This window comes from Pundamilia nyererei, unplaced genomic scaffold, assembly GCF_000239375.1.
Source record: "Pundamilia nyererei isolate P.nyererei 1_Seehausen unplaced genomic scaffold, PunNye1.0 scaffold00373, whole genome shotgun sequence".
NCBI lineage: Eukaryota > Metazoa > Chordata > Actinopteri > Cichliformes > Cichlidae > Pundamilia > Pundamilia nyererei.
The window spans coordinates 139,285-156,197 of NW_005187774.1; the positions used below are offsets into that span (position 1 = coordinate 139,285).

The following is a 16,913-nucleotide window of genomic DNA, read 5'->3' on the forward strand; positions in this document are numbered from 1 at the left end:
CTTCCAAACACACACACACACACACACACACACACACACACACACACACACACACACACACACTTTAAGCACCACTATTACAATAAATACAATGAACAAGCCAATAAGAATAAAGAAATAAAAATATCACAGTTCTGCAGATACCTCGTTTTATCCGACCACCAGTCCGGCCTCCTCTCCCAGTTCCTGATAAAAGCCACAAGAAAACCAGTCAAACAGCCTCCGTCTGATTCTGACCAGGATTCCCCACCGTTGACAGTTTGGTTTTTTCTGTCATCAGTACCAAACAGCATGTATTTGGAAACACGACCAGTGAAACCAGTGCACGTATGTACTCTGAACTGGTTCCACAGTGGAACTGACGTTTCAAACCTTGCAGGGCTTCAAACTCCTCAGATTGTGTCACAGCTTTAGTTTCAGGCACAGCTGCTTCAAGGCTGTCAGTCACTACCGTCTCACATTTTTACTGAACAAAGAGTAAAGCAGCACGGAGGAACTCCAGTTTGAGTAACCAGACCAGTCTGACTCATCACACCAACACACTGCAGTGTTAAACGATCATGTTAGGATTTCACAGCTCTGATCACAGCACTTCCCTCCAGCAGCCTGAGGAAACATGCAACAATGTGCCCATCGTGTGAAACATGTTGGTCAAATGTTCAAACATTATCTTTGAAACCCAACAAACCGAACACGTTCCAGTCACAGACACTGCAGCTCATGTTCCCCATCAAATACATGCTCATAGTGACATTTCACTCAATATTTAGTTTTCATTTTCAAACAATGCATTTTTACATACATGTGTGTTATTTTGGTCTGTCAGCCCACTAGCAGCTTTGTTTTTTTCAAAACACACTGGAATCTGTCTCCACATGATGATATCAAACAGCAGGTTTCAGTCCAGCACTCGTGCTGAGCACACAACAGGAAACAACGTTACACTGTAATAGAAAACCAGTGAAATAAATGGTACAATACTGGAAACTGTCGAATGCTTGCTTTCGTTTTAAGACCAGCGTAAAATTCTTTGGTCACAATGAAGAAAATTGTACTTTTATGTAACTGGCTGCTCCATTCTGCATGCACAACTGCTGGGGCAACAGACTGAACCCGAGTCTGATACTCATATAATCAAACTATTATTCTGGTATTTCAGCACAAAAGCAACAAAGAAACCTCACTGCAACTGTTGACAAGTCTGTAAAACATCCCTGCCATATTCATCAATGTCATCCTTATGGATAGAGCTGGGTGTCATCTGCACTGCAGTGAGAACACGTGCTATACTTGCTAATGACACTGCCTAAGAGAAGCATGTATGATGTAGACAGAACCCTGTGGAACTCCATAATAACCTTTACTAGTTACATTAACAATTTGCAGGCTGTTAGATACGATTCAAACCCTGCAGCACCAGTGCAACATTGGCTACTGTACTAATGCTGCATGTGCAGCAGGTAAAGACCAACAGGGGGGCTCTAAGCTAGTGTACTCCTGAGCCCAGCTAAACAGGACAGGTTAGGCCATCGGGTATAAAAACCTCGATAAAATCAAACATATCGTAATAAATAAGATTTCCATAGCGGATCAATCAGAGCCCAGGGTAACAATGACACTCAGGAGATGCACTCGACATGAATTATGCAGCACGTCTACTGAACAGACCGGAATAACACGATCTGCCAACTGAGCCGAGTGAAAAGTAGCGGGCGGACGGCTGGATCGAGGCATTGAAGAATCTCAGGAATGCGATGTATGCTGACAGGATAAGAGCGTGGACTCCTGACTGCACGTTATGCAATGGAAGCCATTTGCTGCTCTGCTTTTGTTGACACAAGGGAACAAAAGTCATATTTAAATGTTCAGAAGGAACATGGCTTCACACTAGAGCTGGGCGATATGAGATTTTTTCATATCACGATATGTTTTTTTCATTTCAGGCGATAACGATATCTATCACGATATAAGCCAAATAACTATATTTGTAAGATTTAAATGTGCCGTTGCTCACAAGTAAAATGTGAAATAATCAGCAGCTTGTTTTTATTTAAATATTTATTTCCCATAATAAGTTCAACAGGGTAGATGTACTTAAGGAACATGAGACTTTTTCAGATAAATAAAGGCAAATATTGCAAACTACACAAAAGGCAGCCGCTAAAGCGTTTAAGTTTCAAAATAGAACAAACGAAACAAACTAAATTGTCAATTCCACTTAGAAACAAAATATTAATTCTAAAAATAAATCTTAGTTTGTTTTACAGAAGAACAGACAAAACTGACTAACTTTTGTCAATATCAAATAAACTGAGAACTAAAAGGAAATTCTCAATCTCTCCTTGTTGTATAGCTGAGCTTTTCAAACAGTTGTAACAGTTACTTTAGTCTGACAAAAGCCGAATGACGAATTAGCGCTTCCAGTCAGAGACTGAGGCTACGTCCACACGTACACGGGTATTTTTGAAAACGTTTTCGTTTTAAAAAATAATCCCGTCCACACATAAAGGCAGAAATGAAGGAAAACGCTGCTATGAACATGCCAAAGCAGCAGGTGGCGCTAGATTCCTAACCGTGCAGAAATGTTGGCCAATCAGAAGTCTAGAAGCCTCGGTGGGAAAAAGTAAACAAAGCTGGGGCATAGAAGCAGAACCGAGTTGTATGTGTGGACGGACAGTAACTGTGTGTATATGTAAGCATTTAAACACTGCAGAGAGTAGAATTAACAGTATTGTAGAAATTCATTTCACCGAAACAATAACGTGGCGCACAGTGTGACGCATGCACCAGTTTATTGTATTTCCAGACTTGCTTTCGGCACAATTTACAGTGCTACTCTGTTTTTTGTCAGACTTGAAATAGCCGAAATACCTTCAAACTACGGAACTTCTATGGCTCTTCCGTTTGACAATCTCTCCGGCATTGGAACCATCATCTGTTTTCTCTTCGGTCACGCTCGGTTGATTTTTCTAGTCGGCACACTCATTTCCTCCATTACGCGCTGGCTCCATTACCCGCTGGCTGCTTCCCAAACAAACACACCTGCGGCTTGGCACTTGTGCTGTATGTAACAAGTCACGCAACGTGACGCTGCGGCTGTGATTGGTTCGGCTCTGCGCTACTTAATTTGGATTGGCTGACTTTTTTTTTTTTTTTTTTTTAAGAGGACAAGAGCGGCGAGGTCTATCGCGATAGCTTAATTTCTCTATCGAGTAAAAGTTATATCGCGATACATATCGTTATCGTTCTATCGCCCAGCTCTACTTCACACCAACGTGACTCAAAATCCAGAACTTTGGTAGGGAATCATATCCAGTTCTTACATCGACACCATTATCAGAGCACACGGCAATATGACAGCATCCTAAAAACCTGTTTAAAATGGGAGAGCACCAGCCTGCCGTCGGACGCCCGGCCTGCCGTCGGACGCCCGGCCTGCCGTCGGACGCCCGGCCTGCCGTAGGACGCCCGGCCTGCCGTAGGACGCCCGGCCTGCCGTAGGACATGCTTCATTCTCCTGTCTCTGATCAAGGCTTTATCTGTGCTTCAACTTTCAGAGAGAGTGTTACTTTCAAGCAGTGCACGATGCTGCTTTCAGAGTAATCATGATGTAGTGCAGTGGTTCCCAGAGTGGCGGGCACAGAGCCATTGCAGGGGGGGCGCAGTATGGTTTTTATAAGAAAACACTGCTAGTATAATGGACACAAACGCAAAGCAGAGGTTGAAGCATCGTCAAAGATGCTTCCAAGCCAAAGACTAGAAGAGCAGCTGTCGTGCCGACAGAAGGAGTTTCCCCTGCGTGGGGAGCAGCACTGGGCTCTCCAAATCACGGACAAACAGGATCCCACATTCTTGATTTTTAGTTCACAAACACTTCTTATAACGACTAACTACTCCTGAAACTTTGGAGATGTTAGCACTTTGTACAGTTACAGGAGGATAAAAGTAATTATCGGGCAAAATGTCCTTCGTTTGTTAAAATAGTCCCGTCCAACACCACGTGAGAACAATAAATATATAATTTTCTGTTGTAACCCTCAAACTGAATGGTATGGAGGCCCGTTTCCACCACTAAAAAAAAAAAAAGTATCCACATAACTCCAAATTTTGAGTTATTTTCTCAAAATTTCGAGTTAGTCAGTAATCTACGTGAATGGCGTCATTTCCTTGTTACCCGGAAGCTGAAGCCCTCAGCTACAAATGCTACAGCTAAGCTACCAGGATTACAGTCATGAATGCACAAATTGCTGATTATTTTCAGCTTGGCTTCACAAATGATGAAATCCTTGTGTTATTAGCTGAATTATTAGCGTTACTATCAGCAAACGTACTCTCGAAAGCGCCAAGTTGTTGCGACCCGGTTTTGAGTGCGCGTTCCACGTGGATTACTGATTGACAGAGCAAATGACTCGAAATTTGGAGTCATGGATACTTTTTCTGTTGCTGTTGGCTTCCACAGAATGGCGATGTAACGACACTCACCGTTCACAAAACTAAAACATCACTACTTCCCCGTCTAACTCTCTATAATGCAGTGAACTGGATCCCGTGTCCAGCCACTGACGCAGGAGGAACACATTGTGTCGGTGATACCGACCTTGGCACAAACACAGATCCTGCCAGTTTGTTCCCCGCTTCAAATCATGGACACACTGTATCCCACAGTTTGAGGTTTTTAAACCCACTTTGCACACAGAGACATTTTTGGAAAAACGTATTGACAGTGATGTTGAATATTCTTGTAAAATTAAGGAGGGCCTAGCAAAAAAGGTTTGGGAACCACTGACGGCATCAGGAGCTTCCACGTGTTTTTCATGCGAGCACACAAAGGAACCGTGGTGGTTCCTCTCAGCATGTCATCAAAAAGGAAACGGTAACACACAGAAAGCCTCCCCTCCATTCATGTCTATATGAAACACACATAGAAAAGTGTGTGAGCCAACAAACTCACAGAGCTTCGATATGACGTTCCCTCTGTACAAACACACTGTGTAAAGTACACTAGTGTTTCCCCGTTTCCACTGTGATGATGGAAAACACTTTAAATATTTAGACATTTTTGGGCTCTGGGAAATTTTTACTAATATAAAAGCTGCACAGATTCCTGGCCTGTTTCACAGATGCTTCTTTGATACTGCCAATGCTAACGTCAGCACACGCCTGGATGAACGGGAGGGCAGTCGGGCTGAGTGCATTCGTCCCATTGCTGTGTTGTGATCCAGGTAATCATTTACTATCCTTCACAGGAAGCAAATCCTGGAAGTTCACCTGGAACGTTCCGGCGCAGCACCGGTGGCCTTGTATTGGCTGCAGCTCTGTATTAGGATGGAATTGATCATTTAAGTAGGTGGTAATGTGGCCGTTGTTGGTCACACTGATATGACAAAGAGAAACAGGCTCTGGGAGGAGGACGTGCGACAGCTAAAAGCTGTGCACACACACTTGTTGCTGATACGTCACTACAGTGCAGGACTTGTGTGACTGGACTGTATCCACACTGCTGGTTCGGTATGCTGACGGACACTCTGGCACATTTATTTGTGCCTCCCATTTTTGAGTTACTGACCAACAGACGCTTCTTCCTCTCACGTTAAACCGGTTGCTTCATGTTCACTCTGTGTTTCTTTGTTTCATGGTGAAGAGCAACAAAAGCTGACTGATGCATTTCCTTTGCTGAAGCTCTGATACTGAGGTTTGTGCTGAGCAGTGACAGCTGTATACCAGGTGATATCCCAGGAGGCGTCTTTCTTACACTGAAGGTTAACACACAAAATCAGAAAGCTGTCCACCGTCCAAACAGAAGTTGATGCTCGCCGAGTGTCAGACAGACGTGAGACTAGCTGCAGTGTACAAGTCTGCGGTTTCTATGGCTGCTGTTGTATGTCCTGTGTTTTGGCACAGAGCCATGTGACTACAGTCTGTACCATGAATGTGACTCAAACAGCATTAGCAGCTAACCAACAGTCAAAGCTAACCAGCAGCTGCTTTCATAATGTCCATCATCAGAAACAGTCTGATGGAGCTTCACATGCTCACCTGCATCTCCAGATGCTGAGCTTAAGTTCTGAGGAGACTGATTTAGGTCACAAGGACTAATTGTTTGTTCATGTTAAGACTGACACACATAGTTTGTGTGCTTGTAGGGAAGCGTCTGCAGTGGCATCACCACAGAGCCTAAAGTTCATCCTCTGATGAAACTGGCACGCTGGCTTTGCCACATTTTATCAGCTGTAGACGGGAAACACGGATGGAAACGCAATTTCATTGTTCTTGACAATGACAATAAATAAATACTACTACTAATCTGCAGCCAGATGACTGTGGTGATCGAAATATTGATTAAAATAAGCTCATGGGAAAACGTTTCTCTTGCAGTCTGTGAGCATCTTCCTTCTTTGTTTTTGGGCTCTGTCACTGACTTTGGGTCGTCCTGAATAAAAAATAGGTCTGTTTTATAAATCGGTGTCATTCTGTGTTCCAGAAGCACAGACTCACGACCTAGTGGCCTGTCAATCACAAGACATTAGCAGATCGTTACATAGACAAACCTTTTGAATACAAGCGTGCTGGTGCACACAGGCGTGCACACAGGCGTGCACACAGGCGTGCACAGACACAAACTACACATTTCTTGGCTGCTACCTCAAAGCACATTGAGCGCTGTCAGTCCTGCGTGCTGCACAATAACATTCAATATTTAATATCTACTGTCAGCTAGATTATTGTGATGCTGTTGTGTTTATTATGCTGCTCGTTTTTTGCTTGTTTCCTTTCTCTCAACAGGTGATCCAGGTGAAAAGTGCCTTTTCTCCCTCTTCCCCTGTGTTTTTCTATCTTCCCCCAGTCATGTCTGTCCCGTCTGCAACAACTGAAAATAAAATAAATACATAATAATAATAAAGGTCAATCAAACGGACCACTATGGCTAGGCCGTGATGATCCACTTGGTAAAGGAAACCTGTTGTGTATCTTTTTTTTGCCTTCAGACCATCATTGTGATGCTGAAGAACCACAGGGACAGAGCCTTTGGCTGACGTGGGGAACATCATGTCATTCGTTGTTAAAATCTCGGACTGCTGACAGGACAGAAGACGAGGCCAAAGGCAAACAAACGTCCTGGCACACGAACAGCCAAAAACACTAACTCGTCCACACACACGCAGACTGGCAGCGTGCCCACCAACTTCTCATGCTTACACAAAAGATGTGTTTTCAAATCAACGCTCTCGAAAGTCCTTTACTTCATTTTGGCGGACTTTCAAATCCCAAGTTTGCAGAAGTCCCTCCATGCAGCGAGTCATGCGTGGCGTGGGTAATGTAAATCTCACGGGGCATCGTGAACACGCAGTAACAGATGGAGGCATTGTGAGGAGCAGACAGAAGAAACGCGTACTTCGTGGAGAGTGCGCGTTTGTACGTGTTTCTGATGGCGTCATCCTTCAGCCATCCCTCACAGACTGTCCACGGAGACCGAGAGCAAAGACACGACGCGTTTGTCGTGAAACTAACAGATGGTTTGGTTCCTCTGAATATTTGCCACGACACTGACTGCTGTTCTAAGTCTGCTCCTAAAATCTGAGGCAACATGGAAGCATCAGTGTGTCCGGGCTCCTCCCAGCTGCTCCACAGATCCCGTTTAGCTTCTCGTCATCAAACATCTTCATCAAACATCTTCATCAAACATCTCATCAGAAGTTCAACAAACTGTTTCAAACGCTTTAAAGGCGTAAAAGCAGCGCTTGGCACCGAGGCGGCTGCGGTCACAGTAACGCTCCCCGCGTCTTTCTTCGTGCTGGACACGAAGGGAAAAGTTCCCGAGCGCCGGGAACAAGCTCGGGAACGTTCGGCGCGTTCAAAGAGGACCGAACCTTTGTTTAGACTCTCGTGTTCGGCCCACAGCGAGACACACCGACAGGCCCGCGGGCTTCTAGCATCCACACAAAAAGTCTGAAAGCGAAGGAAACGTGAGACAAAGTAAAGACGCGACCGAAGCACTTACTTTGCTCTTGACTTCAGCAGACAGGCCGTAGGCTGGTCCCTTATTAAAGTGAGTCATCGTGGCGCTTTTGTGACCCACGGGATTACTCGCAAAGTCCGCGGAGTCGTCTGTGGAAAAGACGGATTCTCAGCGACTGTTTCGGCCCGACGGGAGCTCAAGCAGTGCGCGAGGCGAGAGCGCGGTCAGCCCCCCGCCTCCTGTCCCCTCCCCTCAGTGTCGGCTGCATCCTGAAAGCCCTGCATGAGTACAACTTCCACACATGACCAAAACTTTCCACACCGGGATCATGTTTAGGAATCCTGTTCAGCTCAGCTTTGGTCTGCAGGCTGGCTGGAAACGAAAAGCTGGTGCGGCTTTAACCAAGTCCCACAGCACCCGAGAAACACACAGATCTCACCCGCTCCTTTCCCCACCGTGCCGTGGAAGCAGAGGCTGCGCGTGGGCTTACTAACAGGCCTCGCTGCGTTCAGCTTCATGAGACACACGCGTGTGTACTGTCAGGGAAAACATGCTAACCCACGTGCACTGTGGTGATCCTGGAATGTGCGGGTGGACATGGTGTCCATCTTTCTCCTCTCATGCAGGGACTCGTGCTCGGTGTGGGCTCCACAGCGATCACACGTGATGCCACGTCGGACAGATAACGATCAGCCTCCCCAGCGATGCGCAGGTGCAGCAGTTTCACCTTCACTGCATTGTTTTCAGAGTAGTTTAATAGTAGTGAGAGTAAATAATGGCACAAACAACTCAACAATACAGACACAGCATTTATTCATCACACAGCAGGAATGAGTCCGTGTGGATCGGACACTTTCACACCATTCTTCCCAGGAAAATGGATTTGGGGTATTTGTCCCTCAGAGACGACCACTGTACAAAGAAGTAGTCGGATACAGGATACAGGATCTTCCCAGTGAGCGACAACGTCTGGACACGGCAAATACTCTCAGCGTAAACTATCAGGACTTTCTTTATTCCCAGAATCCCAAGGAGGAGTCCTGCTACACACAGGGGAATGCAGGTCCCCGGGCCGTTACACAGCACCTGAAAACACAGACAGGGGGGCGGGCACACATCCGTGGAAAGAGGTTATTCTGTACATCTGTTACAAAACTGTGTGTCATGTGACAAAGACTGGCTCAAAGGCCATTCTGGATCGGCTCATGTGCACTCCCTGTCATCACAGGACGACTCGGACATGCAGCCTCTGCTCTCACACAGTGACCTCCCCTCCTCAGGTCCTTCAGTAGAAACTGTGAGAGTCAAAGAGGGAAACCCTGACACATGTTGGGGTTTGGAGCTTACCGAACATATTTAAGGCCAAACCCGGCTGAGCTGAACCGTCTCAAACCACAAATGCATCAGAATGTTTCAAACAGATACGCGTTTGACTCACCGAGGACTGCGTTCAGTGAGACAAAGGGAGGGGCTGAGTAAGTACGAGGCCTCAGCACTGAAGGAGGCTGGTGGAGTTTACAGGAAAGCTGCCGTGGAGTCTGGAGAAGTAATCATACAGCTCCTCTGCATGCAGAGCCCCACTCTGCAGCCAGCTTACACCCACACCTCTCAGCCGTCTGTTTCCCTGCACAAACCTTCTTACAGCAGCAGGGCTGCAGCGATAAGTTGATCAGAAAATGATCCTTTGCTTCGACGCTTCGTTTAGCGCTCGGCGCCGTCGCCACGTAAGCGCCAGCGTTTCAGCTGCGACTAAAACAGACCTGAAACAGCCAGCGTTTGAACAGAAGCAGTTTTTCAGCAGAAACAAATGTTTTTGTAAAGCGAAACCAGTGAGAAGCCGTTTTCTCTCCATTTACTGTCGCTCATTAACAACACACAGTATTTGTGACTCAAATATAACGGATGGGATATTCCGTTGGTAACATGCCTTCAGCTGCAGCGTGCTAACCACCGCTGTGTGAGCCACTGTTCACTACAGCCTGCTCCACTCACCATGTCCGGTCTGAGCCTGAACACCAGAGGCAGGGAATAGCACAGGGCATCGAGAGTGCTGACGACAGACGAGCTCCAGGACTGGTGCACCTCGCGGCTCCGTGGGATCCGACAGATGGTGAACTGAGGAACAAACAAGTGTGCGTCACATTCGTCTGAATTTGACATTAGATGTTTAAATGGATTCACTGAGCTGTAAGCTGACAGGGACTGAAGACAAACAGAAACCAACCACACGCCTGGACCTGTGAGACACACGAGGACGTGCTTCTGTAGGGATGATCTGATATCCTCGTGCTCGTGTTGTTCCCAGACCATGAAAATGTTGTTCCAGGTTCAACGTTGCAAGTGACCAATCACTTTGTTGTGACGTTATTCCTTTGCGCGCCAAGCCATTCGTGCATTTATGAAATTCCAATGTTGCGAGGACAATATCAGTTCTGCTTACTGTTTATTAAAGGGTTACGGTCAGGGTCAGGGTCAGGGTCCGTTGATCGGCGGACAGAGGCGGTTTCTCGCAGCTTAACTACAGTTTTTTGTTTTACGCCGGTTTTTCCCGAAGTAGCAAAAGTATGACGTCACAACATTCTGATTGGTCACTTGCAATGTTGAACCTGGAACATTTTCATGATGATCTGGGAACAACACCAACACGAGGATATCAGATCGTGCGCTTCTGTAGACAGCTTAAACCAGTAACAGGATTACTTCAGAAACGCTGGTGGCCAACAGGACAAACTTTACTTTCTGTTTTGCTGATGTGCTCTTTGCCTGGCAGTGGAGTACTGTCACAGTGTGATACTTTCCTGAAGGACAGGAAATAAGTAACTCTTCCAGTGTGTGAGCCTGCTGCTGTCAGGACTCTCCTGCCTATGATGATGCAGTCCCGTGGGAGCAGCAAGTCCTCTGCAGAGTCCAGCGGTGGCACGCTTTGCTGTATCTGAACCTCTGCACTGTGCTGGGGTGCAGCTGCTGGGCCATGGAGACCACAGAGCTCAGTGAGCTCTCGCTGTGCATCACCACACTGAGTTAGAACCAAAAGCTCCATCATGCGTACCTGTGAGTCCGACTGTTGTTTGAGGCTTTCAAACGTGCAAATTTTCTCCTCGCTCATCCTGTCTGTGTCTGCGAGGACATAGTGTCGAGGTGTGTAGGCTGCAGACATGCACTGCAGCAGGTGCAGGACCTCTGTGGTATGACCACCTACAAATCAGAAAGAAGCACAGCAGCAGTTACAAGGTTAACCACGACCTGGAGGACACTGAACTCTTAGTCCTCACTGCGCTCGTCATACACGCTCATCTTTAGATGGACACTTAATAAAGACAGACATTCAATTTGATTTAGAAAGTATGTTTCATCCCAGCATGAGTTCAAACAGGTCAGTCGGTGCTGGGCGTGAAGCGGCAGCGAGGACACACCACAGGACATCACTGACAGTGTTGGACGTGCACGTGGCCAGAAACAGCCAGGAGTCTGCTCAGCATCTAGGACCAACAGCTCTATAAAGCATCATTATCACTTTGAACTTCACATCGGTCTACTGACCTTAAAGAAGAGGTCAGAGGTCAAATGTGACATTACATTATAAATGCTTTATCATAGTTTATACGTCATTCTCACATCAGCAGGTTCCCATAATGACTACAAACTGTTTCTACGACGACTCCAATCTCCCCAAAACGGCCGAGCCCCATCAGACCTCAGAGACCTCTGAGTATCCGGTTGTTCAGTCTGACGTCACTAGCCGTGTCTGGACCTAAACTCCGCTGCAGGTCCATATATCAAACGATCACTATGGCATTACTGAGAGTTGAAAAACTGTCTAAAGTCTTTCATCTTTAATAAAATGATCAGCGTTCTGCTCTACCAGGTGTAACAATTGAGTTTAACATCCAGGCATCCATGAAAACGGAATTTATGACATTTAACGGAGTTAGAAGTTAGCAGGGAGTTAGCTCGCTAGCTTCTATCTAAATACAATATAGCATGTCCTGACTGCGGGGTTTTGGAAACAAATTAAAAACGTACAGCTCTGTTATCACTTCCAACATAAATGAAGACAGAAAACTAAACAGCAGTGACGTTTGTAGGGTTACTGAAGTTGGGCTAGCTGGTATATAATGATTTGCTACGTGACCGCTAGCGACACAGCTATGTTAGCATAATATAAACAAGCTAACTTTTTTTCCACTCGATAAAAGTTAACGTGAGTGTTCTCGGTGGTCAGGAACAAATGTAATCGCATGGCAGGATGCTGTAAAAGGACCAAACTTCAGCCAGGAGAACAACTGAGATAATCCATCCACAATACGAGGTTAGTCATTCATGTACTGCTGCATGGGCTGGGCTGTAGTTACATCCTAAGGTTTTAAAAACTGAGCTTAAATAAATGATTAGCGGTAATAAAAGCCGAGGGAGGTCAACAGGGATCACTGACTGTTTTAGGAGCTTTTTGAGATCAAATAGAAGAAAATACATTAAACATGTTAACAACACAAAAGCCATATTAAACGCAGACTACTTTAGGCCCGGAAGTAGGATTCGTCACGTCATCACTGAACAACCGGATTATCATATGACCCCTGCAGAAGCAGCTTTCTCATGCTGTCTATAGTATATGTGCTATTACTGCATGTCATTAGCCTTTGGAGTCTCTCTCCCATACTTTAGTCCAGTGATCCTGGTTCTGTTTGAGGTCACTTCCTGTTAAAAGGGAGCTTTTTGTCTCACTGTCACCAAGTGCTCGCTCATAGGGGATCTTTTGTCGGGGGTCGGGGTTCGATTCCCCTGAACAGCTACCCTGAGGTACCCCTGAGCAAGGTACCGTCCCTACACACTGCTCCCCGGGCGCCCAATGGCTGCCCACTGCTTCACTGAGTGAATGGGTTAAATGCAGAGAGGGATTTTCCCTACGGGGACCAATAAAGTACACTTTCTTTCTTTCTTCTTTCTTTCTTTTGATTGTTGTGGTTTCTCGCTAACACCGTAGGGTCGTTACGTGTGAAGATAACTGCTGTTGTAATTTCACTGTATATAACTAAGACTGAGCTGCAGAGCTACACCCCAGGACCAGCTCTACGCTCCAGACTGTACTGGATCGTCAGCATTAAGCTGAGTATTTTCACCACTGAGACCAGGAACACTGCACATTCATTGGCTAACGGTCGTGTTGGCTGCACGTTTCAGACCTGCACCCAATTCCAGTGAGCATGCTCAGCAACACTTCTCAAGATGAAGCCTGAGTTGATACGTCAGAGCCTCCGTTTGAATCCAGCAGAGTAATGTGAATACTGCTGACTATTCCTCTCACCAAAGCACTCTGTCACTACCATGGACAGCAGGAAAGCTCGTGGTTATCATTTAACCAACTTTCTGATTCCTCCGAATTTGGATTTTTAAATCGAATCATTCAGCTGTTACCTAACAGGGACAAACTACAGCTGACAGAAACTGAAGACAAGAATACAAACACATCACACAGCGATGGGCCTGTGATGCACACGAGCACACAGTTACCCCAACATCAAGAACTGCACTGAGAAGCAGGACCACGCAGTACAGAACAAGGAAAGGAAGCAAACTAGTGCGAGATGTGTCTAAAGACCCAGGAACAACTGCAGAGACACTAGTGACTGTTGGGAATTGTAGTCTCACACATGACAGCCACTAGAAACCTACACAGGAATGGACTGTAGGGTCTCAGAAGGAAAAACGTCGCCTTGGAGCCGGACAAAGCTCATGCATACTGGAAGTCCATCCTTTGGTGAGATGAGCTCTCCCCGTAGAGATGCTGCTGACGTTTGGAGAAAGGAGCAGGCTCAGTGCTCAGATCGTACACTCGTGTCTTTAAACCAGCCCACGTGCCACACGATGTGGCGTGAAAATCATCACAGCCCAACACCTTCACGTGGATGTGGTTCTGGTTAGACCCACTGAGAGTGAATCAGGAGATTTTCAGTGGGAAAAGGTTCTGACTGAACTGTTGATGACAAACTGACTTCATTTAAAAAGTCGCTTCAAAATCCACGTGTGAGTTTATGTTTGACGTTTCTGAATGAAGACGGAGAGAGGGGTGTCAAACATGTGGTCCGTGTGCAGCAGGAGGGCAGAGAGCAACAACCTCACACAGATGACTGACTCAGCAGTTTCCCCTCATCTCAGCGTGGAAAACCAGCGGACTCACGCCTGTCACAGATCCACGCATGCATCCAAACTGTGTTTCTTCAAGGAAATACAACTATTCCTGCCTCTAAGGACTTTTAACAACTAAATACATAGAAAATAACCAGCATCGCTTAATCTGGGTGGAATTATTAAGAGAAATCCAGTATTTTGACGGATTTTCACTTCACTAATCACCAGAATGACCTTTATACACTCGATGTATGTATAGTGTACCGGAAGCTCGGGGATGTTGTTTGTACGGTGGCGGAAGTGTCGCACTCCTGCCCGACACAAAGCAAACACGTTCAGTATCCACAGCTAAAACAGCAGATACGTGGCATGGCTAGAATTAGCATGCGTCCACGCCGTGTCGTGTCCGATACAGCCACGGTGTCACAGTGCTGCTGAAACACTGTGAAACACGGCTCCATGCCCGGTGTAGCCCGGTAGCTACGGAGGCCGGCTGACGGCTGTTTGTAACGTAACAACATGAGCGCGCTTTCTCTGTGACACTTGAACGCAGCGGGGCCGTGTTCCGCGCCGTTACCTGATCCTGCGACCACCAGAACAGTGACCCGACCCTTGCTTCCAGGCTTGCAGTTGGCGCCCGTCTTCACAACGATATAAAGGCGAATGATGAAAAATAAACACAGAAGTAAAACTGCTGATGTGAACCCCAACAGCAACATCGTGACGGCTACGGCAGCCTGGCGTGGCCAAAATCAGACAGGGCGTGGGGCGGTGAAGCCCTGAGTGCGGGCTGGTAGGCAGAGCCAGCTCCTGCTTGGTGTTCACGTTACTTTGTTTTTAGCTTCCACATCTATTCAGACGTCCTGGACACGTGCCTATAAATCTGCAGTGTGCTGAGGAGGTGGAGCTTATGAAAGGAAAATATACGTCGACTTTCACTTTAAATTCATTGTCATTTGTAAGTGTAATAATAATGATAACAATGTTATGCGTGTTTTGCACAGCGGAGGAGCGTGTCAGCACACATTTCACTGCATGTTGTACTCGTGTAACTCTCAATGTGCCGAATGAAGAAGGTTGAATCTTCAACGATCTCAGGGCTGTGGACCTGAAAGCAGCCGTGGGCCGCTGCTGACACGCCCCCTCACGCCCCCTCAGTGTTCAAGTCATACCAAACAAAAACGAAGAAAACGGATATTTTTGTTTGTTTTCAAATATTTTATAACAAGACTAAACTTTTTGATACACACGTGGGTCGTGTCTGTGTGACAGGAGGCAGCACTGCTGCTGTCATTGTGTTCGTGTCTAAATCAAGCTACACATGAGTTTGTGAGTCTGTCACTGCTCTCCGCTCATAAAGAACTTATTTTAACATTGAAGTCAACAACAAAGCAACCCTGCAGGTTTCTAACACAGCACAGTGTCCACACTGAAGCCAGTTTACAGTCCCAGTGAACCTAAGCCAGGGCGCGTACCCGAGCAGCACCTCCACACAGACCACGTTCAAGCCCAGGACGGTGGTGCTGTGAGGCAGTGCTAGCTGCTGCACCTCTCCACAATGGTTACAAAATCAAGTTATACATTGAATAACCAACGATGTAAACAAGTAGAGCTGAAACAATCAATCAGTTACTGACTTGAAATAAAGGCAGCAGCTGTTAGAACAGCACGGACATATTAAACGGGCTGGACACCCTCAGAGGTAGCTGGTCCTGTCTTGACATCTCTTTGCCGTCACATGTAGGATCAGTGCTTTTACCCTGACTTCCTTTATGTACACAGTTTTACTTCTGTGACATTTTGTAGGACATTTACTTGCAGAATACGTCGTCACAGTCAGCCTTCAGTCGTGAATCAGCGTTCTGACCATCGCCCACATCCTGTTCACATTTCATACTAAGTATGTGTGAGCTGTACAGAGACGGCGGCTACACTGATGGTGTTCGTGGAGCTTTTATAGCTCAAAGTGTTTGCGGCCTGGTGTGGGACAGGAAGTGGCTAGAAGATGCAAACACTGATTTTCCTGGTTCTGATGTCTTTGTTCAGGTTGACACCACCGATAGCTGACGAGACCTGTGCTGTGCAGGTTTGGGCAGTAACCACACTTACCTGTGCTTCTGTTCAAGACTGTTTCCTACATGATGTCAAAGGTGCCACCTGTGCATGTGATCACCGTGCTGATATAACCAATGACTTTAAAAATGTCCCAGATGAGAACGAGGCTTCTTTCACGCTGGCCAGATGAAACAGGGTTGTGACATCACTGTGATGTCGTCACCCTTTAGTAAATGTTTGATTTCTAAGGTAATCAGGAATAAGTGTTGTTGACGTGACTGTCAGCTAAGAGTCAGTGCTGCAGGCCAGACATCAGCTCTGCTGCTCTGATCGTACTGGACTAATCATGGGCCCGGAGCAGCGCTGGGCTTCCTCTGGCAGCCATGACCACCTAGTTAGTGTCTGATGACCGTTTTCATCCGGTCACATCTGTCACAGCTGGGCTGGAGACACAGGTGCACGATCGTGCTGGTTTCAACACTTTGATCATAGAGTGATTAAAGTGCTCAGAGACAAAAACCGAGATTAAAAACTGGAATCTTTGTCTTCCACTGTGGACGTCTCGCCCTCCCGTGTTAACGCTGATGTGGAGCTACTGTGAATGGCAACACTGCACCACGTGGCTCATGTGCACTGCAGTTAGTTTGGCCCACTGATCTACAACAGTTGTAATACCATAGAGTGTATATGTGTGTAAATGCACAAACACGTGCAGGTGAACCCCGTCGGCCTCACCTGGATGGTTGAGCATCAGCACATGCGCACACTGAGC

General features: G+C 46.4%; 2 protein-coding genes across 2 annotated transcripts in view; both read right to left on the reverse strand.

Moving 5' to 3' along the window:
- Nucleotides 1–8,251, reverse strand: part of cnn3a (calponin 3, acidic a) — a 20,830-nt gene extending 12,579 nt beyond the window's left edge. The window contains exon 1 of the mRNA XM_005752692.2: nt 8,000–8,251. Within this exon, the coding sequence (XP_005752749.1) occupies nt 8,000–8,056 (57 nt within the window). The 5' untranslated portion in view covers nt 8,057–8,251. The remainder of the gene's footprint in view (nt 1–7,999) is intronic.
- A 502-nt stretch (nt 8,252–8,753) lies between these two features.
- alg14 (ALG14 UDP-N-acetylglucosaminyltransferase subunit) lies at nt 8,754–14,947 on the reverse strand. The gene is made up of 4 exons (XM_005752698.2): nt 14,664–14,947; nt 11,007–11,152; nt 9,950–10,072; nt 8,754–9,043 (listed from the first exon to the last, which is right to left on the reverse strand). The coding sequence occupies exons 1-4, from the start codon at nt 14,803–14,805 to the stop codon at nt 8,813–8,815; spliced, it is 642 nt and encodes a 213-aa protein (XP_005752755.1). The 5' UTR covers nt 14,806–14,947; the 3' UTR covers nt 8,754–8,812.
- Nucleotides 14,948–16,913: the final 1,966 nt, after the last annotated feature.